Source organism: Candoia aspera, chromosome 1 (genome assembly GCF_035149785.1).
Source record: "Candoia aspera isolate rCanAsp1 chromosome 1, rCanAsp1.hap2, whole genome shotgun sequence".
Classification (NCBI taxonomy): domain Eukaryota; kingdom Metazoa; phylum Chordata; class Lepidosauria; order Squamata; family Boidae; genus Candoia; species Candoia aspera.
Window position 1 is genome coordinate 19,821,456 of NC_086153.1, and position 26,190 is coordinate 19,847,645.

General features: G+C 44.8%; 1 protein-coding gene across 2 annotated transcripts in view; it reads right to left on the reverse strand.

Annotated features, from left to right (window-relative positions):
* Nucleotides 1-2,556: 2,556 nt before the first annotated feature.
* Nucleotides 2,557-26,190, reverse strand: part of MLXIPL (MLX interacting protein like) — a 54,895-nt gene continuing 31,261 nt past the window's right edge. Inside the window, exons 8-17 of one of the 2 annotated variants that reach the window (XM_063298965.1) lie at nt 18,429-18,616; nt 17,250-17,820; nt 16,085-16,158; nt 8,646-8,811; nt 8,378-8,475; nt 6,836-6,955; nt 6,437-6,564; nt 6,115-6,238; nt 5,785-5,914; nt 2,557-2,989 (exon numbers count right to left, since the gene is read on the reverse strand). In XM_063298965.1, coding sequence (XP_063155035.1) covers nt 2,868-2,989; nt 5,785-5,914; nt 6,115-6,238; nt 6,437-6,564; nt 6,836-6,955; nt 8,378-8,475; nt 8,646-8,811; nt 16,085-16,158; nt 17,250-17,820; nt 18,429-18,616 — 1,721 coding nt within the window. In that variant the 3' untranslated portion in view covers nt 2,557-2,867. Of the gene's footprint in view, nt 2,990-5,784; nt 5,915-6,114; nt 6,239-6,436; nt 6,565-6,835; nt 6,956-8,377; nt 8,479-8,645; nt 8,812-16,084; nt 16,159-17,249; nt 17,821-18,428; nt 18,617-26,190 lie in introns of both variants that reach the window. The other variant, XM_063298956.1, reaches the window with a different exon arrangement.

The window sequence follows — 26,190 nt, forward strand, 5'->3', positions numbered from 1 at the left end:
TCACCACCTGTGGCTGTCTTTTCGCTTAGTCATGAGTTTGAGGCACCTTCAGGGGATGCTCTTCACCCCCCCTTCTCACACTAAGAACCCAGATGATTTGCAGTGAATGTTAGATTGTATGATGCAATTATTAGTGTGGATCTGAGAATTAATGTGCCAAAGACCCGGGTAGTTGTATTTGATAGGGAAAATGGAGTGAATTATTGTAAGATAACAAAAGCAAAAAAAAGAGAGAGAGAGAGAGAGAGAAAATGAATTTGCCATCTTGGTAGAGTGTTTATTAAGGATGAGGAAATGGCGGCAAAGGCAAGCAAATGCTGGTAGAAACATAATGGGTGGTGTGTAGTCTGTTGTGCTGAATGTCTGTCAAAAGAAACAAACATGGCTATATATGACTGCACTTCTGCCCACTTTTTTATAACAAAGTGAGAGTTGTGTTTGTCAGGAGAAACTTAACAAATATATTGGATGCAGTGGCTACAGGGTATTTAAGAACTGTGTGTGATAAAACAAGAAGTTTCAAAATGAATTTGGACTGAATACAAGAGTGGATAATGAGTATGAAATAAGTGTGCGGAGATGGTTTGGTTATATAGTTAGAATGAATAAAGATTAGATTGCAAAACAAATTTCTGAAGAAAGAAAGAATGGGTTGAGGTGAAGACTGAGAAAGCTGTAGTTGAAGAGAGCCTCAAAGAGGTGAAACCTATAAAGAAAAAACATGTGTGAAGTGATGTGTGGGCATGATGGAAGCAAAGATGGTTTGTTACAATGGAAGGGTAAGGAGAAGCGTTGTGAATGGTGTTAGTTTAAACTAGATTTAGTTATGTTTCCTTTTCTTTTTATCTCATGCCTTAATTTGTTTAGCTTACTATTTATTATTCCTATTTTTACTCTGTATAATGTTACTTACCAAAAGTAGATTGTGATTTAGCTGGGGGTGGGTGGCGTGTTGTATAAAAGAGGGTGTGTTAACCCTTGTAGAGCCTTAAAGTATCTATCATGTGCCTTTAACTGCAAAAACTAGCAATGTCAAAAACTGGTGGGTTGTTACCTAATTTTGACAGTATGATCTAGCAACATTTTAGGAAATTCCTGCACGTGACTCCTGTGCTAAACTAAGAAATCAAACAAAATGGCTGGTTAGCACAGGGTAAAACCAGTTTTATGGTGTATTCTGATATCACCTTTCCCTGGATCCTGAGATCCAGAGCAAAGCAAGCTTCTGCAGTAGTTTACTAGCTGTATTTGGGCTTGTGATTCCACAAAATGATTGTAATTTCTTAGAACTGTCTTCTAAACATCTTAGTCTGTTGGAACCAAAATAACCAGAGACTTTTGCCACCCTAAAGACCAATGAATTTATTATGCCATATACTTTGAATATGCAGTACACTGAAGGCATTTTGTTGCTGGTGGCTGCAGAGCTCCAAAAACAATGCATCTCCTCTTCCACCCCACACCTGTGTCAAGGTTGTTATTTTATTGGCAACTCAGCCATGCTGATCTGGAGGAAGGGTTCAAATGGGAGGGAAAGGAAGGAGCACAGGAGCCTGCAATTTTCTCCAGCAGCCTGCTCTTCCACAGAGTGGCCTCTTTTTATATTAAATGGCCCTTCCCCTGCATTTAATGTGCTGTTTACTGAAAAAAGGTTGCTTTGCTTAACTATTTGTACTATTCAGATGGTGAGCTGAAAGTGCTCAGTGACTAGTACTTTGGGCCTTAGTTCTGCCAGCTAGCCGGAACACCAGTATTGAGAGATAATAAACTTTTGGGACATCCACAATGGGAATTTTTGCTTTCATCCTAGCTGGTAGGCTTTCTAAAACAACCTGTTTAGCCTTCATTGGTCAAATCAAATCTTTATTACAGTCAAAGACCAGCATATAGCCTTCACTGGAAAAGCTGGGTGAGATGGACCATATACGGACACCCTAGTCATACTGCCTCTGACATTTCAAATAAGGCCTCTACTGCAGAAGCAATATTCCTCTGAATTGCAGATGCTGGGATGAAGCAGAAGGGGAAGGTGACAAACACATCACTTTTTGTGTCCTGTTTATTTGGCTTCTTAGACACATTAGACTGGCCACTGCTGGAAACAAGATTCTGGGTGAAATGGATCACTGGTCTGAACTGACAACATCTTCTTACGTTTTTAGTATCCTCTGGGTATGGGTAGACTTGTTACCTACTGAAAAGCTATGTACACATAGGCAGGCTTACTTAAACATTTCAAACTTGGCTCTGGAGCTATGTATATTCTTGAAAAGGGGTTAGAGGGTAAAAACATAATTAAAGTTGTAACTGTCTCCCCTCAGGAAAGACAAGCAGTGATGATGATCTAGTAAACAGGAACTAAAGCATGGCTCCCTTCCCAGGTGTAAATCTTTTTTCAGGGACAGTTGCCTGTGATGGTGTATAACTTTACAAAGCAAAAAAGATGCCACGATGTCACTGCTGTTTCCTGTTGGACTTCCAAAGTGTGGATTTGGACCTACCTCTAAGACTTTTAATTGAAACCAGAGAAGATACTATGGAGGACTGAAGATCCATCACCTGTGTGAATCACTAATGTAGAGACCGGAAGGTGTCAGCTAAGCCCACCAAGGGAAAGTACCCAGATCACACAGATCTTGTAGCAAAATCACTTTGGTTTCATTGGCCAGGCCAGGAGGGAGAGGAGGCTGGGCCAGATGGCTTTTGATTTAGAGAAAATTGGGAGAAAAGTCAGCACAGAAGAAGCATCTTCTATAAGCTTCCTGCAGAGAATTGACCGATCAGCTGTTTTGTAACAGTAGCTCTTCTGAAGGGATGAAGGAATCCTTTGGCAGCTGCCATCCTCTGGTTAGCATCCCATTCTTGGGCTAGGAAGAGCCATCATTGGTACTTGTGCCCGTCACTGCTTGAGTAGCCTGTTCTGGGATGTCAGATGGGTTGGTCAGGATTGAAGTAGAAACACTCAGCTGGCGAAGGGAGCTCAAGACAGCTAAGGGAAAAAAATTGGGGGTGGAGAGGGTGAAAAAAATGAGACATCTCTAAAAATGGTACTGCTCCTTTGCTCTGGTAGCTTCCTTAGGGACAGGAACACTGAATCTTGCTAGTGCAAAATACAGCAAGACATCTCCCCAAAGCAATAGCACAGCAGAAGGCACAAGTGATATGAAATGTATACTTGTACTCTTGTTATAATACCTTCACATAGATACTATCTTCACTCTTTATTTGATTCTCTGTATCCTGCTACATTCTTTCTGAATCCCCCTAAGCTCTACAGTGGTGTTTCTCAGCCTTGGCACCTCTAAGATGTGTGGGCTTCTACTCCCAGAATTCCCCAACCAGCAAGATGCCAAGGTTGAGAAACACTGCTCTGTAGGTATTCTTCTACTAGCTGACCAGCACAGGGGAGCAAAGAGAAGAACAGTATAAGAGATCTGAAGAATACAAACAAAATTGGCATCATTTAGAGTTGATAAATGGAAACAAACTAAAAGATCTATCTATCATGATTGCATGGCTGGTGCTAATAAGTTTTTTTCTTTGAGAAAAGAACTGATACATCACAACAAAAAGGGAAGGTACAAAACCAGAGCAGAAGGTGAAAACTTGTCATTCGAACTAGCACAAATTGTATGACTTGTGTTTACTATAAAAGATGGAAGCATGGTGTTGGAAAAGCTGAGACTCTCCAACAAGGAACTGTGATATTTCTGTTAGGGTTAGGTTAGTTCACACTACCTTCTTGCTTCCTATGTTGGCTGGGGAATTCTAGGAGTTGAAGTCTACATGTCTTAAAGTTGCCAAGGTTGAGAAACACTGCCCTAAAAGATACAGTAGGTGACTGTGGTAGCAGTAATTACCAAGCTACTGTACCAAAACAGGAGGGACAGTTTGATATGTGGATCTAGAGGGCTTCTGGAGAAGGAGATCTAAAACCTCAAACCTTTCATCCTAAGGACTCATAGGATATGCCACTACAAAATAATCATTTATTTCCTTAATAAACGTTAATATGATTTGTGAATCGGAAACTCTTGTTTGTTCTCTTCCTTAACAAGCCAGAGATGGAAGCTAAGAAGAACCAAAGAACAAGCAAAAGATCAAGATTCTTATGCCATGCTAAGAAATCATATTTAGTCAGACCACTTATGCCAGCACATTGCTCGGTCATAGCAAGCCAGAATTCTGCATTAGAGTAACAAGTATATGCAGGCACTAAATTTAATGAAATGCACAAGCAAGAATGTTTAAGACTGTTGCAGTATATTCAGATGCAGATATTCTCTTGGATAGCCATTCTACAAGTCTATAAAGTTCCTAATAAGGAAAATGAATTCTCTGGTCTGCAAGAATTGTCAAAATTGCATTACTGTACTATATGTAATGTTTAGCAACATTCTTTGTAAAGGAGAAATAAAAAAAGATACAATACTGTACAGTATTATTAACTGTAGTTTTGGTAAACGTAATGAGGGACTATACAGTCCTAACCTTTAAATAATAAAAAAAATACTCTGATATTTTAGTAACCCACATGTTTTCAATGAAAGTTTTGCAGGTTTGGGGAATTTTTAAAATTCATGCCCCATAATGAGAAGTATTTTTTTCCACATGGCCACCTTCTCTGAGCTTCCTGCACAGTGAGATTTTGGCAGTCACACACACAGCTCTGACATTTTTGCATCAATGTCCCTCCAAGACAGTGCTTTCTATTTATCTGATGCCAAATGCCCATTTTTCTGAAGCACATGCAACATTCCTGTCTGGTGTGAAACTAAGTTGGGATATAGAAACGGACAAACAAAACAGAACAAGCTTATGCAAATATATTAATCCCTGGATGACTACAATCCAGAGCTGGGTTGTACTTGTCCAGGCATCATCATATTCTAATATAAGCAGGGCCATTTACAATTCAGAAAGTAGAGTCATGTGTAAGTCAGCATCCACATTGTTTATCATTTGTATTTATATCCCAACTTTCCTCTGGCATTTCAGTGATTTATTTATTTATTTATTCGATTTCTGTAGCTGCCCTTTTCAGCAAGTCACTCAGAGCGGCTTACAACAATATAGTATTTCTCCCAATTTTACTGAGTCTGATAGAGAATGATGAAATCATGTACAGGTACTCCTCACTTACTGACTGCAATTGGAACCACAAGTCTGTCACTAAGTGACATGGTCATTAAGAGAAATGTCACATGACCACACCAGATTTATGTCAGTTCCACTGCAGTCATTAAGCGAATCACCCAAGGTCAGTAAGCAAGACATCATGTGACGGCGACTTCCTGCCAGCTTCCCCACTGACTTTGCTTGTCAGAAGCCAGCTGGGAAGCTTGGAAATGGTGATCATATGACCGCAGGATGCTGCAACCATCATAAATGCACGCTGATTGCAAAACACTGAATTGTGAACACATGACTGCGGGGATGCTGGATGGCCACAACTGTGAGGAATGGTTGTAAGTAAGTCTCCTTTTTCAGCACTGTCATAACTTTGAACAGTTGCTGAACGAGGCAGTTGTTAAGTGAGGACTATTTGTAGTGAGCTCCATAGCTAAGCAAGAACTTGAATCTGGGTGTCCTTTTTTTTTAATTGCTTTACAATCCAAGATTAAACCAGATGTCCTGGTTCAGCATTTGAACCACTACACCACACTGGATTAAGGTTTAAACATTATTTCCTGATTTTACTCAAGCCCTCTTTCCCACCCTAATCCCTGCCCTTTGCATCCAGAACCACCCTAACTGAAGACAAAAAGGAAGTCAATGACTCACTGGGTCGCAGTGCCGGAAGTGAACAATATTGATCCAGCCAGGCCAAAGATGTCTGGCTGAGGCTTTCTAGGCTGGTGGTGGACACCATCCCATTGAAGGATTCAAAGAGAGGCCGCATGATGATGCTGAACTGATGGAGGAGGAGCAGTTAAGGAGCCAGATTTGTTTTTCTCTCTGCTACTCCTGCTAGGGGGCGAATTAGATACCCTGCCACCTGTGGCTAGTGCAAGAAATGCTTGAATCATTGCCAATTTCAGGGAATAATTACCCTGGTCAAAGCTTTGCAGGTTCCCACTCAGAAGTGCAAGCAACCTTCTCCCCAAAGGATACAACCCAGAACTTCCAGTTCTGTAAGGTGCACGAACGGACATATTCGTCAAACATCTCTCGCATATGGTCAAAGCGCTGGCGGGTGATGGGCACCCCTGTGGCAGGCAACTGCTGCTGGCAGAGGCTATAAGAAAGGAGTGACAAATCAGGGAGAAGCCTGGATTTGGCACAAAAGCCAAGTGCCACCACCTCCAGAGTCAGTGGCCTGTGCCTCCCCTCTTTCCTATATGCCCATGCCATGCCAGAGCTCCATTTCAGCAACCAAAAGACACCCAAATCACTTCCTTTGCCAAAGAAAGCCAGTGGTATCCCCAGGGCCTACTTGATGGCAGCATTCAGCTCCTCAATTTGATCCCGCAGGCGCTGGGCTTCATCCTGCAAGGTAGACCGTTCCTGCTGCAGCTTGCAGATGTATTCTGCTGTTTTCTGCAGGGTTGTGGCTTTGCTGATCTGCACAGTGGGGTGAAGAAAGGAGATGATGTGGGTTTAGATGGCTTCCCTGGCCTAGCAGCCTCCACACCTCCTATAACATCCGGTCTATCTGCCAGCTATGGATTACAAATTTTGCAGAACAACCCCTCCTTCAGTTTGGGGATCACTTAAGACTAGAGAAGCCAGTTTCCTCAGGACAGCATCAAGAGCTGCAAGGGCAACTTTGGAAGGACAGTTGGCCTCTGTTGAGGAAATTGGCAAGGCCCGAGAAGGGCCAATCAGCACTCACCTTGAGGCTGGGCTGGGCACTCAGAGTGCTCACTAGGCCGTGTAATGTGTCAAACCCCAGTTTGATGTTAAAACGGCGCTTCTGCTCAGCAGAAATGTGGATGATTCTGCGGCTCTCGGTCTGGGAGGGAAGAAGGGTATTTTCAGCGTAAAACCAAGATGAGCAGCCCAAAGGTATATGCAGCTCCTGAATCACCTTGGCAGCTCCAGAACACCTTTAATCACATTGCCAAAATCTGGCCCCAAATTGTCACATTATGGGAGCGCAATTCCTGCTAGCTTTCCATAGGAAAAAAAAACAAAGGAAAAAGCAATGTGTGTCCGTCTTCCTTCAGAAAGGCCTCCAAATTGTTTTCTTTTAGGAGTAATTAGATGGGGCTTTAGAGCTATCCTACTTTTGACAGGATTTTTATGTTCGCACAACAGAGATGACTTGTCCTAACAGTGAGACACACGCTGAGATGAGGAGTAGTTCTCTGTTTATTACTGCTACATAAACAGAATCCTAACAAACTGAATAAGCGTGGGAAAAACCCAGACATATAAACCCCAAAGGCTAAGGCGGGCCTGATCTGTGTCTCTTTGAATGGCTGCTTAATTCCTCAGTACTACGCATGCGCTTTACAGCCTGGATGGAAGCCCCCTGCTCGCCATCCTTACTCATGACATGACTGCATGTATGTCATTTAATCAAAAAGTAATCTAATGTTTGAGATTAAAACTAGTCCTCTCCTATCCCAAGATTTATGTGGTTCAGACATATCTGTCACTTACCCAGGTTCATGTGTAAATCCAGCCGTAAAGCTCCACAGATAGGAGGAGGAGTATTCCTGTGCATTTCCAATGCCCCCCCACCCCCACTGGTCACTTCTGCATTATGAATATTGAGATGCCCACAGTTGGGATGAAGGAAAAGAGCTTCGCTTATGAAAACAATGGAGATGAATAGCAACTATTTCATGCATACCCTGCAAGTGGGAATCTTAGAGGTACTGGAAATGGGGTTCTAGTCTCACTAGACCAGATGTGCACTTTGTTCTATTCTTATAAGAGAAGCTGAATTGCCCACAGGGATACACATCTCCCTTCACGACTGTTAGACGCATTAAAAAGTCTTATGGTTCTTCAAAGCATGCGTGGCCAGCGAAGGTTGCAAAATAAAGGCAGCAGCACACAGAAACAGGACAGGTGAGGCAAGGCTTGTTGTCTATGCTTTGGGGAAAATACAGGCCTTCTCTATGGGTAAGCTTTGAAGCTGGGCATTTGGAGCAGGGTATAAGGAGGCAGCTGCGTTTTCAGGATGCCCCTTTGTTCTTGGACACTGCCACACCATGTGTTCTTTGATGCGTTCCATCACTGATGATTGATTTTCTTACCAGTGTATTTCTAAAACCTGTATAGAGGACACCAAGCGAAATGCCATAGCCTGATGAAGCTCATGAGAAACTAGCAGTGATAAATCAGAGGAGTTTATTAATGCTTCACAATTCATGAGCTTCTGGCGTGGAGAAGGTGAATTTGATCTGAGTGAACACAATCTTACCTTGCTTGGTTCTGTCCTATTTTGGCTTGAATAGAGAGGGGATGGAATTAGCCCCTCAAGGGAGAGAGGGGGTCCCTGTGTCATTCTCTGGTTATTGGCTGCTGTGGGGGATAGAGAAAAAAAATCACTGCAATTATTAATTGCTTCTGAGCATACACAAAATTTCTTTTGTTACTGGCTTGCTATGGAACATATATGCATGCAGACACTGTCCACAATAAATAGAACTGCCAGTTCACTGGGGGGGACGCTGGTTCCAATTACTCACCACAGAGAGGAGTGGGGGAGAGACGTTCTATCTTGGGGACAAGCAGTGGGCCTGTTGGCGGTGTGGCTGGAATGGACCGTGCGGGGCTGGAGATGGGGGAGTGCTGAGGGCTGAGCTCTGTTATCCGGGGCAAGAAGCTGGCGGGTTCTTCACAAAAAGTGTTGTGCTAGGGAAGGGAAGGGAAAAAAATTAGCCCTACACAGGGAATGTCAGGCTTACGATAGGGGTGTCCATGGAACCCTCTGACACTGGACACTGATAATCAGGGGGGAAATAGCTTTAGAAAGGGGAAGAGATTTTATGGAAGAGAGATCTATTGGTTATAGTCCTGACTTCTAACAGCCAGGAATGGAATTTCCATGGTCGGAAGTAGTATACCTGGAACAAACAGTGAGTTGGCTATCTCCCTCCAGCTCTGTTGGTGAACTTCCCAGAGGGAGTTCTGCCCAGTCACTGGTGGACAGAAGTTGCTGGGCTGCCTGGGACTTCGGGTCTGAGAAGTGCTACCATTCTTCTGCTACAATTTCTCCTTTAATAAAAGTTAGTGTTGGCAATCCAGATATGGTATGTGTCATGTCCCCCGTTGTGATGTATACATACATCACAACGGGGAACATGTCTTCCCGGGGAAGGGGAGGAAGGAGGAAGGAATCAGTGATAATCTCACAAACACTTAAAGACAAATACAAATAAAGGACAAAGGAGCCATACCTTTGTCCTGACCTGAAAAGCCATCACCCTCTCTCCCTGACATCTCTGCATTACCATGGGGGACACACCTGCTCCGGACACAGGAAGAGGACAGAGGCAATCAGCGCTAATCCCCCCGATCGCCCATCGAGACTCCGGAATCGCACCCTAATCGCCCATCAAGACTCCGGATCAGGACTTTGGGACAATAGGGGGTGGGGAAGGATCAGGTCCGCACCGCGGGTATTTACCGGATACCTCGCACGCCATGTGCTCATTCCCGTCTTTTTTCATGTATGCATTCTATTCCCAATAAACCAGAAATCCTTAGCCCTAACTAGTGAGTCTGTGTTTCTTTGGGAATAAGGCAACCATCACATAAAGATGGGAATCGGAAAAAAAAAAATTCCGCTAGCACCATTCCAGATTTCGTCTGTGAGGGATCAAAGCTGGCGATGGAAAGACTCAACCCACGAAGAGGTGGCTACCAGAGGACCGGCGACGGGACTCCCAACTCCACAGCACGGGCGATCGGCGAGAACCCTATTCCCAGACAGTACGAAGTCTAGGAGGGTTCGGGATCAAGCTCAGAGGAGGAGGAGGCCGGAAGAAGCAGGACACTTGAAGCCACCAGAGAATCGCAGGGTGAGTGGGTCACCATGGACGAAACACCAAGATCCCTGCCAGGGACGCTCGGGGCGTCTAGGAAGCCGCGGGACTTGCTGTCATCGTCGATCACAGGAGCTGAGGGAAGGCGCCAGATCGGACGATCCGAGAAAAGCCCCCAGACAGCTGAGAGGCTGAGGATAATGGAGGCAAGGCTGGAGTCGATTGAACAGCTGTTCCTGAGATGGTCGGTGGCGTGGGAATCTCGAGGAAGGGGTGAGCTGGAACCAGGCACCAGAAGTTCATCACCCCCCCTCCCATCCCTGAGACGTGACAGCCGGGGCGAGGAAGGAGATGGCAGGAGGCTGAGGCAGCGCCGGGCAGAATTCACCTTGCAGAATCCTCCAGGAGGTCATCTTCCCCCCCTCCCACCCTGGGGACGCGACCGCTGGGAAGAGGCTGGAGTCGGCACGAAACGGAGGCAACGCCGCCCAGAGTCCGGCTTGAGGAATCCCCACACCGAGACCGGAGAACCCCAGCAGCCCGAGGTACGCCCAGATGACCAGATGTGGTTTGGAGCCCACCAAGAGCGGGGGTGAAAGACTTTGGGGTCAAATTCGACGGGGACCCAGCAACATTATCCTTCTTCCTGACAAACGCAAGGAACTACATGGAAGAATTTGGGCCATATTTCCGCTCAGAAAAGGGCAAAATTAATGCCATTGCGAACAAACTTAAAAGAAGGACGGCTGACTGGTATGTGCAGCTATGCCAGGCAGATGCCCCAGAGCTCGACAACTTCGATGAGTTCCTCTGGGCACTAGATCTGCACTTCAGAGACCCCTTGGAAAAGGAGAGAGCGAAGAGATCCCTAAGGGGAATCAGCCAAGGGCAACGATCTGTTGCAGATTATGCCATGGACTTTAAAGCACTGGCTGGAAAGGTGGTGGACTGGTCGCAGTCTACCCTAATTGAACGTTTCAAAGAGGGCCTGAACTTGAACGTTCTGAGATGGGCATTATCCAGAGATGACCCAAACACTCTACATGAGTGGATACTGCTGGCCGGTAAGGCGGAAAATGCCCAGGAAACCTTCCTACAAGCCAAGAGGGCGGCGCAACAAGAGGTGATGGTAAAGGGACCCTGAACCGCTGCAGGACCGGTGAGGACAACATCCCAACCCTGGAGAGAGGAGAGGGAGAGACGGTTCACCAGGGGGCAATGCCTTCGATGCGGGAAAGACGACCACAAAGCAGCGGCGTGCCCGAAAACAAAGGTAGCTGACAGACCAGGAAAAACGCCGGGCAAACCACCCGCAGCGCCCAAAAAGATGCCAGCGGCCAGGGGAGAGATCGGAGCAAAAGAACTACCTTACTCCAGTGACGAGGAGAACGACCAAGTAGAACCAGCGGGAAACGCCAGCCACCTGCCCTAAGAAGCGCCAGAGGGCAGGTGGAGGAGGAGAATGGGCGCAACGACATCTGGGTGAGTGCCAACTGTCCCACCCTGTACGTAAAAGTTAAGCTAAAGTCCATTGAGAAGTCGATTGAAGTCTGGGCCCTAATAGACTCGGTGTCATGTTCTCATTTCAATGTGCTGTTAACATTGTAACGTTTCACATGTCTTTTTCTGTTCCGTGTTCCTTCACCCGGGGTTTTTCCATTCCTTCACCCTCCGTTGTTTTGAGGGCTTGGAATGTATGTTTGGGTTTGCGCTCCTGCTCAAGGTTACTTTCCCAGGCGCGTCTAACGGCTTCTAACACCTGGGAGGGGGAGCGTCCTGACGAGGGATGGGGCGGAACTTGCTCACAGGCACGGCTTTTAAGTTTGTATTTGGCGCGCTTTTGCTCATTCTCAGCTTTCTCTGTATTTGCATACTATTCCTTTAATAAATCAGTTATCTTTAAGCCCGAGCTTGTGAGACTGAGTATTTGGGATTAGGCAACCGTTACACTCGGGCTGTTCTAGGTGCCTAATGCACTTGGACATGGTTGCCGCTTTAAATCTCCGCTGCTGTCCACTTCAGCACCACATAGTGTTCACACAATTGGATGGTTCGGCAGCGGGAGGGGGCCCGGTCACCCAATTCACCGAAGAAGTGGCGCTGCAGTTAGGCAGTCACCGGGAGAGACTGAAATTTGTTGTAGCACCGGTGGGCCAACCTTTAATCATCTTGGGCATTCCGTGGCTGGTACGAAGGAACCCCTACATAAATTGGGAAACCAGGATGATCACGTTTACAGATGGCTTCTACCAAGCACCCACAGGGGACCGAATTCCCCATGCTGCAGTGGGGAGGGCGGCGTCTACAACCACACACCTGGCTGCAGCGGCCCTGGAAGGCTTGCCAGACAGGTACGCGGAGTTTGCAGATGTGTTCGGGGAGAAAGAAGCAGACAAACTCCCACCACACAGAAAGACTGACTGTGCGATAGAACTGATCCCCAACACACCCTTTCCAAAGCCCAAAATTTACGCAATGACCCAGAAAGAACTGGCAGCATTGCGGGAGTTTGTGGACAAGAATTTAGCACGAGGCTTCATCGAGCCCGCAAACTCGCCAGTTGGAGCCCCAGTGTTGTTCAGAGAAAAAAGGGATGGGACATTAAGACTCTGTACAGACTACCGCGGATTGAATGCGGCTTCCATATCCAACAAATATCCTTTGCCCCTAATCAAAGACATATTAGCACATCTGGCAAAGGGGAAAATATTCTCTAAACTGGACTTGCGAGAAGCCTATTTTCACATACGCATACGGGAGGGGGATGAGTGGAAGATGGCCTTCAATTGCCCACTGGGATCATTCCAATACAAAGTGTTACCGTTCGGTTTGGCAGGGGCACCGGGGGTATTTATGCAACTGATTAACGAGGTCTTGCACGAACACTTGTTCAAGGGGGTCCTGGTGTATTTAGACGATGTATTGATATATTCTGAGACTGAAGAGGAGCACGAACCCTTGGTTAAACAGGTGCTCAAGAAACTCCGCAAAGCCGAGCTATTTGCCAAGCTTTCTAAGTGCGAGTTTCATAAATCTCAGATAAATTATCTGGGCTATAGAATCTCTGAGAGGGGCATCGAAATGGACCCTGGGAAAGTCCAGGCCATCCTGGCATGGGAGCGCCCACACACCAGGAGGCAACTACAAAGTTTTTTGGGATTTACTAATTTTTGCAGGGGGTTCATCAAGGGACTAGCGGAAATCGTTTTGCCCCTAACTAATTTACTCCGCACCAAGGGTTTGGGAGACATGCGCAAAGCACGAAACCCAGGAGCGCTACTTAACTGGACACCTGAATGCCAAAGGGCTTTTGATTACCTCAAAAGCCTGTTTACAGCCGAACCGGTGCTACAACACCCCAACCCCACCAAGCCCTTTGTAGTACAAGTGGATGCTTCTGATTTCTCAATTGGGGCGCTCTTGCTTCAGAGGGATTTAAATGATCAGCTGAAGCCTTGCACGTACCTCTCCCGCAAGTTCTCCGAAACAGAACGGAGATGGCATGTATGGGAGAAAGAGGCTTTTGCCGTCAAAGCTGCCTTAGAGGCATGGCGACACCTCCTGGAAGGGGCCACTTGCCCCTTTGAGGTCTGGACGGACCACAAAAACCTGGAAGCGCTCAGTACCCCGAAACGCCTCAGCCCCAAGCAGGTTTGCTGGGCTCAGTTTTTCAGCCGCTTTAATTTTAAGCTGAAGTTCATACCAGGAAGAAAGAACTTCTTAGCTGACGCTCTCTCTAGGTGGCCCCAGGATGCCAGTTAGGCATCTGACATTATAGGTACTGTGTGGACTGACACACAGCTGGGTTGCCAAGCTGTCACGTGCAGCCAAAATGGAACGCAGTGGACTCCGGCACAACCGCCCGCAAGGGGAGGGAGACGCAGGTCAATTTCATCGCAATTGCAACAGCAGTTCGTACAAGCCTTAAAAACGGATACATGGTTGCAAAACAATAGAAACAATGTTTCTTTTGATAACAATTTGGCCTGGAAACAAAATAGCCTGTACATGCCGGAGCAATTGCGAGCAGAGGTTCTGAGACGTTCTCACGATGACAAAATGGCAGGGCACTTTGGCTTGTGAAAACGTTACATCTAGTAAGGCAACAATTCTGGTGGCCTACACTTAGGAGGGATGTAAAAGATTATGTCGCTGTTTGCCCTACATGTGCCATGGCCAAGCGAAAAGTGGGGAAGCCCCAGGGACTATTGCAGCCGGTGGCAAGTCCCTCCCGTCCTTGGGAGGAAATCTCGATGGATTTCATAGTTGACTTGCCACCCAGACAGCGGAAAACGGTCATCTGGGTGGTTAAAGACTACTTTTCGAAACAGGCACATTTTATCCCATGCGCCTCCATTCCCTCCGCTCAACAGCTGGCATGCCTCTTTTTAAATCACATCTACAAATTACACGGTACCCCCTCCCGCTTGGTCACAGATAGGGGTACACAATTTACCTCACAATTCTGGAAAGCATTTTTGAAGTTGATTGGCACCAAGCAGGCATTGTCCACTGCTTGGCACCCCCACACGGACGGCTCTACGGAGATCCTTAACTCCACCCTGGAGCAATTTTTGCGCTCCTTCATAAGCTACCAGCAAGATAATTGGGTAGACTTACTCCCCTTTGCTGAGGTGGCATATAACAATGCAGTGCACCAGAGCATGGGCTACACCCCCTTCCGGGTAGTCTATGGTCGAGACTTCGTTCCGATCCCGGAGTTGCCACAGCCAACTGCCCCGCCTTGTTCCCCAGATGACTGGGCGGCTCAGCTAGCCAACGTTTGGCCAATCATTCAGCTGGCTCTCTCCAAAGCCCAAGCAACCTACAAGCGTTATGCAGACAACCACAGGGCTGCGCAGCCAGACTTCAAAGTGGGAGATAAGGTCTACCTCTCCACTAAGTTCATTAAGTCGCCGCAGCCCTCAAAGAAGTTAGCCCCCAAATTCATTGGCCCTTTTCCAATAGTGGAAATAATCAACCCGGTAACTTTTAAGTTGGAATTGCCACACAACTTGAAACGCATACACCCGGTGTTCCATTGTGCCTTACTGAAACCAGTTACCTCCTCAAAGTGGCACAACGAAACCCCCCCGCCTCCTCCCATCATGATCGATGGGCAACAGCACTTTGAAATAAAGGAGGTTCTAGATTCCCGAAGGCCACGGGGCACCCTTCAGTACCTGGTCCGCTGGAGACATTTCCCCCACCCTGAGTGGGTGCATGCCCGGGATGTCTCAGCGCAACGGCTTGTCAAACGCTTCCATGCAGTATATCCTTCCAAACCGGCGCCTTGAAGTTTTTTTGGGGAGGCGGTATGTCATGTCCCCCGTTGCGATGTATACATACATCACAACAGGGAACATGCCTTCCTGGGGAAGGGGAGGAAGGAGGAAGGAATCAGTGATAATCTCACAAACACTTAAAGACAAATACAAATAAAGGACAAAGGAGCCATACCTTTGTCCTGACCTGAAAAGCCATCACCCTCTCTCCCTGACATCTCTGCATTACCACGGGGGACACACCTGCTCCGGACACAGGAAGAGGACAGAGGCAATCAGCGCTAATCCCCCCGATCGCCCATCGAGACTCCGGAATCGCACCCTAATCGCCCATCAAAACTCTGGATCAGGACTTTGGGACAATAGGGGGTGGGGAAGGATCAGGTCTGCACCGCGGGTATTTACCGGATACCTCGCACGCCATGTGCTCATTCCCGTCTTTTTTTGTGTATGCATTCTATTCCCAATAAACCAGAAATCCTTAGCCCTAACTAGTGAGTCTGTGTTTCTTTGGGAATAAGGCAACCATCACAGTATGTATATTGGTTCATTCCAATGATGGAAATTTCATCCATAGTTATGGCAGTTTTCCTTCCAACCTTCTAACATATTTATTTATCAATCAATCAATCAATCAAATTTGTCACCACCCATCGCCCCCACAAGGAGGGACTCTATATCCTCCAACACCCATCAGGCCTTTTCACCCTTTCCTGAAGGACCAAGTTTTAGTGTCTCAAACTGTCCAGATGAGATACAGCTCCATTTCTCCCAGTTCTAGAAGCACTTTACCTCAAACCTGTTCCAAACCCAAGGGAAAAAGGGCCCCCCAACCCTTCTCTCACCAACACCTACCAGGGTTTCAGGTGCCGTGGGGGCCAGGGCGTGGCTGGGAGCAGACAGGTCCTCTAAACTAGGTTCTGCTTTTGCTGTAAAAAGGGAAAGGTAAGGCAACCCACTTATAGAGCACACCAAGGTTCACAGAAGATGCTTAAGCCAAAACCAAGGATAACAAAACACAATTCCTGCATTCCTACAGCATGTGATGGCGCAGCACATAAACTATGTTTAATGGATGGTCTGATTCACACAAGATGCTAATAACTGGACTCCCACATTATGCTGAACCGCAAATTGCCCAATCCCATTTTAACCTAGCTTAGTATGTTGTGTGAACCCAACCAAACAGTGCTTTCAATTTAACCAGTAACGAGGATGCTTTGTCTCCAGGGAAGCTGAGCTACGGTGAAGGAGGAAGGGCAGTGTAAACTCTCCTCCAAGTGGAATCTGTGCTTATGAACAGCATGGGCCCAGCCTCTTCATTCTCTGAAGGTCTTTCTGGGTTGCCGAAAGAAAGAAAGCTGCTGATGTTGTCTTAGTTAACAGGAAAGTGGCAGCCAGATGAAGGGGGATCCCCCTCTCTTGTGGAGGACCTGCGTAACAGGAAAGAAGCAAAGCTTCCTTTATCCCTCTGTCACCTAGCGCCTATTTACAGCTTTCTCAGCAGGCAGCAGCATCTGTCTGACCTTGCCTGGGCTTGAAAGCTAAGCAGGGTTAGGCCTTATTAGTACTTGGATGGGAGACCTCAAGAGAATACTAGGGCCATATGCTAGATGAGGAAGTCAAAATAACATCCTAGAAAAAGGCAAGGCAAATCACTTCTCTACTGCTGCCAAGAAAACCACATGGAGTTGTTCAAAAAGTCAACCTGAAGCAAGCTTGACTCAAAAGATGTTTTACTTTCACTGGAGCTACAGACCTGAAATGGAGAATGGTCTATCTTCCTCCATTGGCAAAGGACTAAAGATTACCAACTGCTACACAAGTAAGATCACCAGCAAAGGAACAGCAGCCAATCCAAAATAAACGGACTGTTGGTATGCAGGCTTGTCATTTTTTTCTGGATTTGAAGATTTGATATCACTTTCCTTTTCTACCGCCCCTCCCTCCCTGTGATTGATATCCAGAACTAAGAAACTGGCAAAACCCCTCAGAAAATATCCCCACCTTGTGCTCCTACCTGTGGTTAGCAGCTGCGTCAGACTTTGGTCAGATATTGTTGCAAGTGGTGGAACGGGAAGTCTTGGGGACCTCTTGTTCTTGATCGTTGCCCCCTTGGTCTTGGGCCTGTCACTTCCAGATGGAGGCTGTCCTCTGGCAGTGCCAGAAATAGGGCTGCTTGGCAGACCAGGGAGCAGATGTGATGCACTGAAGGGAGAATGGTATCCAGAAGGCAAGTCTACATTGTAACCTGGCATATTTGGGGAAAAACAGGCTGTGGAGAGTGATGGGGAATTGGGACAGGAAAAGAGTGGGGCAGATGGGTAGTGGAACTTGGAGCAAGGGGCTGACAGTGGTGGACATACTGGCTGTTGACCCAGCAAAGGGGCCCTGGGCAATGGGGCAGGACAGTAAGATCCATAGTGGTCGAAGCTAAGCCATTTGTTGGGGAGTGTGTAGGGAATCAAGGGCCTCTGCTTGCGATCAGGACCAAAATTGTTGGGGGACGTTGAGGGGGGAGGAATGGGAGGGAGCTCAGGGCTGAGGAAAGCACCAGGTGAACCAAGCTGAGCTGGGCAACCACCTGCAGACTGAAAAAGAAAAGAGAGGAGAAAGATGCTGCAGCAGCAGCAGCAATAACAATAATTTTTAAAAAATCCTCCCATCTTATTGTTGAGGTGGACAACTAACCAGAGAAAGGGAAAAGTAGCATCAAAGTCAAACAGGGAAAGACTCCAGATTCTGTATGACTTGTAGAAGCCCACACCACTATATTTGAAATGCTTTGGCTTTTGCAAGTTTATTTAGCACTTGGAATATCCTCCTGGTTTTGCACTGTTGTAAAATCAGCCAAATAAGGTAAAATAGAATCATTACTATCATCCCATTACTAGATCAGGTCTCTGCAACAGGCAAGAATGGATCCTTGAACTTCAGTCTCTTTTCCCCATCCAAATAACACTTTGCACATGATCCTGTTTATCGTTCCAACTTCACCTTATACCAAGAATTCACTTCCTGCAAATGGGCAAGAGTCTCCCTCTTAAAGTCTTGATACTGCAGGAATCTATGCTGAACCAAGCCTGGGTTGGAAAACGCAGAGGAATGGAGGAGTACAGAAGGAAAGAACAGGTCCCAAAACTTAATCAAAACCTGGGATGGAGCAGTGAAAAAATGGATAGCCATCAACCTTGCACACCTGGAGACGAGGGCTGCTCAGGACAGGAGAACTGGCAGGGCCTGTGGGAAGCAAGGCATTGGATGGGCTGGGAAGAAGGTTGCTGCCACTGCTATCAAAAAGGGTGTCTGGCATGGGCACAAAGCAAGGCTGATCTGCGTAGCTCAGAGAGGTTTGTGCCGGTACTGGCCGAGGGCTGGAGAAGAAGTCTAGACAACCAAAGAGAGATCGTAGTTAGAGCTGGACAGATGGATATGCCACAAAAACATTCCAAATTTGACAAGAAGCATACATGATATAGATTCAGTCTGCTTGCATCTAGGGTATTTCCATACCTTACTTCGTTTCTGTAGAATAAAGAGTTACGGAGTTATGGAAGTCTCAAACTGTTGGGAATTATAGGCCTGGTAGATATTCCAAAACAAAAACAAAAAGCAATATGCAGCATTCATTACCTCCTTGCACTCCCTAAGGCTATCTCCACCCCCCATCCCCATCTCCACAAAAAAGGCAGTCCAATTTGAATAGAAAATACAGTATTATTTCCTTTCAACCATTTATTCAACCAAGAAACAATAACCTCCCCAGAAAGATTGAGGGACTATTTTAACTGGGTAAGAAATGCATCATGCAAACAGAAACATGAATTAATTCAGCAACCAGATTGGGAGTGTTGTGGGAAAGCAGTCATAATGTGATATCCGAATTGGACTATGGATTATACTATAGCTAAACAGGAGTGCCTTACCCACTATGTGCAGCTTCAATTTATAAGTTTGCTTTCCTTAACGATGGCTCTAGGTGTTGTCTGAACTCAGACTTGGGTGGTGACTTCAGCTAAGTTTAACTTCTGACCTTTGAACATCAAGACAGGATCCAAGACCAACCATAAAAGACACCTGCTCCAGCTGAAGCATCTCTGCTGCTCTTGAGGTTTTTCATTACTTGTGGGAATGTGTAAGATGAAATAAGGGCACCAAGAGATTGGACGGAAGCTCACCATGTCCTACCCCAGTTGGGTTACTACAGGACTTTATTTTATAAAAAGGAGACGTCTGGTGTCCAGCCCCTGTAAAGATAGGTAAAATGTTGCTCTGACCTGGGAGGACTACCAGTAATCCACCACATCAGGCTGTGGCTTACTAGGTTTCTTGCATAGCACCATGGATAATTATTTTATTCAGAATTAGCACCAGTCCTGGCTTAGCATCTCATGAAAACATATTCTACCTCTCATCACAATGATACCATAGTTAACCTGTGCTGGATAAAGATGTACTATGGTTTATGAAAGTGGCGAGTTCAAATTGTGGAAGATGGAAAAAACACATTTCTCTATCTATATTTTCATACTACGCACAATTTCATATATAAAATAACTTCTAACTAAAAAGCCACAAACACACAGTTTTTCCTTTCAACAGCTGTGCCAATTCCTTAACCCAAGGGTTCTCTAACTATGGCTTTGTTTTTTATAGTTTTAATGTTTTTAATAACAGTAATGATAACTGTTTTTAGGTATTGTTTTAGCTTTGTTGTACTCAGCCCAGAGTCACTTGTTGTGAGATGGGCAGCTATATAAACTGAATGAATGAATGAATGAATGAATGAATGAATGAATGAATGAATGAATGGTGTGTCCCAAGAGGGTCATGAGCAACTCAGAGAGTCAACTTTTTTAAAAACCTGGTCAAACTTGCATTGTCATAACTCACTCTGGGCTTTGCTCCTCTTTGCCTACACAAGCCTGCAGTGAGCAACTGTGTTATGGCAAAATTTGAGATCTCCTGTGATATATAGATTCAAATTGAATTATTAGTAGTGCTATCATATTTCTTGCCTGAGTCTTGCCCAATGAAACTATTCGTTTTATTCATGGTGGAAGTTGCACAAATTCATTTATCATTTTAGGGGATTTTGGTACCATTAAATTTGGGGATCCTTGCCTTAATCATTTTAATTGCTCTTTCAGCTCTAAAAGAGTGTGGATAAAGTGATTAGAACTGGAGTCAGAAATCCAAGAACTGTCATATCATAGATTTATATACAGGCATTATCACATTGGCAGTTTTATTCTATTCCCCCCCCCCAATGATTCTTAGCATGAAATTTACTTTTTACACACTTCACAAAGGCAGGCAAAGGTTTAGCAGAGGCAGTCATTAACTTGCTAACCTGGATCCATGTTAACTTTGGTTAGATTTTTTTGTAGCTTAGCATGTAGTGTGAATAAAGACTTGGTTAATTTATTGTTCAAAGTTATGTGAATGCAGAAAATGGGTTAATTCAGGAACCTGGTTAAGCATGCTGTGTGAACACAACTATTGAGCTTAAGAGATGTTCCACCCCCTTCCTGATGCTGATGATGCTGCCTTGGAGAAGCCACTGCACTGTTCTCACCTGGCCAAGGATGGTTGGAGGCAGCTGGCTGGGTTTTGTAGCAGCAGCAGCAACAGCACAACAGGGAGTGTGACTGCAATTGTGAAACAAGCATTTTTACCACATAGAGAAGCAATCATGTGTCAGATCCCACCCACGGGCCACAAAAGACTTGCCCGACACCTTCCAGGGCCCTGACCATAAAAGGATGGTGGATGCTGGGGGATCAAATTGCCACATTTGCAATCTCTTTACTCTAAGAATATTATGATCTAGTGAATTTCTGGTTTGTTAGATTTGGAGAGTTGAGGGAAAAAGCCTTCTGCCTAAAAAGTGTGCTAAGAATCAAACCTTCTTTTTAGAAAAGATTCTTGTGGTCTGGAAGTCTTTCTGGCAAATTTCGGTAATAAGGAATGCAAGTGCATTTCTCTTCTTTGTTAAATAGCAATAACCAACTGGGTAGATGAACAGCTGGAGCACCCAATATTTTGTAGGCTCGGGCCACACTTGGCCATTGTTGGGTGGAGCGCCATGCTGGGACAGCGGCTGGAGCTAGCACAACAAATGGGTGAGGCCAGCAGAAAGATGAAAATCACTTAATTTAAACTTACAATTAAAACTTACATTTATGAAACGTAGCTGATACTCCTTGTATTTAATAATTTTCCCCTTCTGACATAAGGAAAATCGTGTGACAGATCTGTGGGGCTTCCCCTCAGGATTATTTAGGGCCACAGGCAACTCTGGAGCCTTAAAATGTAAGACTCCTGCTGTTGTGGAAGTAAACAGGGCAAGCACACGCCTCCCACAAATCCATGGATGCAGTTTGGCCAGGAGCAAAGGAACCAAAGAGGCCTTGCTGTGAAGAAGGTCAAACACCTCCCTGGAAGTATTGAACAGGTCTCTGTGCCTGCTTTCTTGAGTCTGCCTTGCGTGCAGCCTGTGGCTAACCACATCCCATGGTCTTCCCGAAGCTGAGCCCCGTGACCCAGCCGTGGGTTACTCTCCCTTCCTGTCCCTGCAGCACAACGCTCTCATTTCTGGAGGGTCAGACAGCCCAAACAGCTGCCTTGGCACTTTCGGAGCTGCCTTAAACAGGCACAGTCATTCCGAGCCTGTTTTCTTCCTCAATCCAAAGTGGAAATTTTGAAAACCACAACCCCACATCAAGCACTCTGAAGATATTTCCACTCAATGCATGGGGGTGGTGCTTTTTCCGATGTTAATTCCCAATTGTGAATTGATCCACTTCAGTCATTTTTGTGACTTAGAACTTTTTTTAGCAATACAGAATTGGCATGTAGTTATAAACAAGGGAGAAAGATACCCAGCCCACAGCATAGGCTTAGAAAACATTCTCCTTTGCGCACACAGGCAAGGGAAGATTAAATGTCTCTTCTGAGGTTGCATCAACCACTCAGTTTTATTGGGAGCTGCATCTAAAATATTGGCTGAGTTTGCACAGATGCTAAGCTAGTTTGAGGTTCAGCAAGGTATGGAAACCCAGGCACTGTCTTAGCATGTTGTATGAACCAAGGCATCATGTTCTATGATAATGTGGTTTCTTGAGGCATAGCATATTACCCGAATGTAACAACTGTGTTTTGCTGAATGAGGTTTAGAGTGTGTTTTTAAAGTAACTTCACTGTCCTGTTAATATAATTACAAAGGCCTAAACCCTACCCAGGCAAGTAAGAAACATGTTTATGTGACAAAATCCCTCTCTCCAGAATGTAGCAACCACTAGAGGTGGGCCATCCTTTTCATATGCATATGTGACACAAAGAACCCTATGGCTATAAACAAGTCTCTTAATGTAGGACCTGGAGTCCTTTGAAGCTTTTGCAGAAACTTTTCAGCTAAGGCAACTGACCACGCTCATCTTGCCAGCTTCTCCAAGCGAGGCCAATACTTGCTTTCTGAAGTTGGCTGCTACTAGTACTATGCAAGTTAGAACTTCGTGACAAAGCCTAACATTAAGACAGAGTGTTCAAAATAAATCTTAATATTTTTTGGTCCCAAAAATGTTTCACCAAGACATGTTAAATCTACAGAGGGACCCAGATTTAGGCTTTAATGTATTGTGTTAAAAGGGGATCTCCTAAGAAACCTAAGGCATATTTTTTGAGAAAACAGCCTTCCTGTTCCCACTGAAGAATTCATACTACATGCAAGTAAATAAATCTCTCAAATGAGATTTATTGGTATCTTTCATTTTAATACATTTATATCTAAACTTTCAAGAGTAACTTATCTAAAGTTGAATTAGTAAGATTTGCATCTAGTGCCCATCAACTTCTGCTTTCTTATGATTCTTTAGAAGCACTAAAGAATCTAAAACTGATGCAGACAGTTCAACCAACTGGTCTGATTCACATAATGTGCTAAATCGATAGCTGGATTCCCACAACACCCTGAACACACACTACCCAATGGCATTTACCCTTGACTAATGTGCAAACCCAGTCAATGTGTTCAGCTTTTCAGCTGTGATGTGCAACATTTTGTGTGGCCTCCTGACTGGAACACCTAACGGCCTACTCTTAAAATGTCAGCTTCCATGATCCACCCATGGCTTTATTAGTGCCATTCCAAGAGGCACAGGAGACGTTTTTAGCTAGACGAAGATAATTGTATTTTGGCTTTTCCAACACTATTTTTGTTGCTCTTGTTCATAGATGCAATAGTGGTGGTATATCAGAGTTATCATGATCTCTTAAATCGGTCTAATTTTGCTCAAACTTTTAGGTGAGGATTAAGCTATGCTACCTATTTCGGTTGTGCTGATTTTATTTCTGATTTAATTTTTTTCTAGTGCAACCTACCTTGAACAGCTGTCTGAAATAGGGGAATAGAAATTAATACTGCTGTTGGCTAGGTCTTCTAATATAATCAATTAAGGTTCCTCTGCATGCAGTAGAGGATAGGGGGAAGAGAGTACTCAATACATCCTATTCTTCACTGGAACTGTAGTTTGTCAGAAATGTTTGGGTCCCCAGTAAAGCTGTATGCACTTGCAGGATTGCTGGGTCACCGATTATTGCTATTATAATAATAGCTCATTATTGGTTTCTGTCTTCTCTATGGTATTTGCAGGAAAGCACTCAAGGAAATGCCAAGGAAAACCAAAGTTGCATGCACAAATATGCACCAAGCTACTTGTATGTACATGGGGGAAACTGCATTACAGAAACAGCTATAAACCAGCAGTGAAACTATCACGTTTCCAATAGCAGACTGTGCTGGGGAATGACGTTTCCCCACAATTGGTACTTGATGTGTCAAAAAGATGCCAGACAGGATTAATCTCCTGCAACAAAGGCAACAAAAAGACTTGTGGCACTTTACAAATTGACAGGACTGCACTCTACGTATCTGATCTTTGAACACTTACGTGCTTACAAATTACTAGTCTTTAAGGCGATGTTTCTCAATCTTGGCAGCTTTAAGATGTGTGGACTTCAACTCCCAGAATTCCCTAGCCAGCTTAGCTTCTGCAGAAGAGATAGCTCAGTCTCAAGAGGCACCCCCTTAACCACAAATTTCCCCAACTCTGCATTCTTGATCTGCCCGCACCCATAAATTATGCAACACTGTAAATGCCCACCCTGATTTTTGACCCCACCCAAAATAATTCCCTCTTTGACAACGGAATACACCCTGACATGCACACACACTGTCCAGCCACTTCCTCCTTCCCCCGATCTTTCAAAGCATCCTCCCCCACAAGGTTTCCTAATATGTGCCCTTCCCCATTGGCATTTACACAAAAATACACTGTAACTCTTTTTCACATGTAAACACAATACAGGCCATGCTGCAGCTCCCTCCTCTACCACATTTACACACTTTCTCTCTCTCTCTCCTAATCTCAAGAAATCTATGAATAGATTTTCCCTTCCCTGGAACTGCAGCTTCTTTTACATTTAAAGTATTGGACCATTAGCACATGAAATATATGTTATTGCTGAAACCACCCCCTCCCAAAAGAAACATTTCTGTTATTTGTGTCTACAAGAGTTCTCAAAAGTAGGCTACATAAGAGCATATGTACCTTATTTCCTCAGCAAATCCACAGAAAATCTGAGTCTTTCCCCCCAAAATTCTTGGTTATTGGATCTCACCATCTCCACCATAACATACAGTACAGTCCTGTGCTTGTTTGTTCAAAAGCTCAGTTACATTCAAAGGACTTAATTCTCATACACAGAATTGCAGCCTACTTTAGAGTAAACCTATTTAGGACTACAGCTTCTGCAGAAGAGATAACAATTGCATTCACAAGTATGCATTAGCTATGTCTCATTCTTTCTTTATAAATATCCTTTGCTAGAGGTAGGTAATCTCCTAATTTCTCCCTCAACAAGACTACAAACTGTCAACGTTCTTTGATATAAGTTTAAGGAATTTTAAACAAATAGCAAGCAACATTGGTGAGGTAGGATTAATTTCTATTTTGCTTTAATACCCCCCCCCATTAAAAAAGCACCAACGTTTTCAACCTTGTCACTATATCATTTCCTCTCTTTCTGCAGCCCCTGGAGACTAAAATTAATAATATTAATAATTACAATTATCATCATTGCTGGTACTGCTACTATGGCAGTAATAAACTAACAGTTTGAACAACATGTTGAACTGCAAAGAAGCTAAGCGAACCGTATTATAAAACAAACCTACCTTTGTGCATGTGCAGGTAGTTATTAGGTCTTTAATTGAGCTGCTTAAGCATGTTACAGAAATGCAGCCATTAACTCTGTAAATTACATTATTGGAGCTTTTCTTGGCTCACAGCCCTCGCTTGCAAGTGTCTACCAAGAAAGCCTACTATCATCAGATTCTGGCCCCGTCCTGTCCTAGCCATGGACTGTTCATCTCCCTACCAAATATAAGTTCCTTGGGGTAGGGTTTTCTCTCTCACTCATGTTACTTTTGGACTTTGAAGAAGCAGGATAGGACGAGTATTGGCGCTTTTGAACTTTGGTGTTGGAGAAGACTCCTGAGAATACCATGGACAGCCAATATAAAAAAAGGATGATTGAACAAATCAACCCAGAATTTTCATTTGAGGCACAAATGACCTGACTCAAATTATCCTACTTTGGACATGTTATGTGAAGACTAATCTTTCTGGAGAAGGCTCTAATTCTGGGAAAAGTAGAAGGAAAGAGAAGAGGACAACCAGCAGCAAGGTGGATGGACTCAGTTGCAGTGGCAATGGGTGCAATGTTGGAAGACCTGAAAGATCTGGTTAGGGACATGTCATCATGGAGAAAATCTATCTACGTGGTTGCTAAGAGTTGCCAATGACTCAGTGGCACATAATCAATCCTGTTACTTTGCGAAACACACCCTAGTTAACAGTCTTAAATGTTTGCATCAATATATTCAACTCCATAACTAT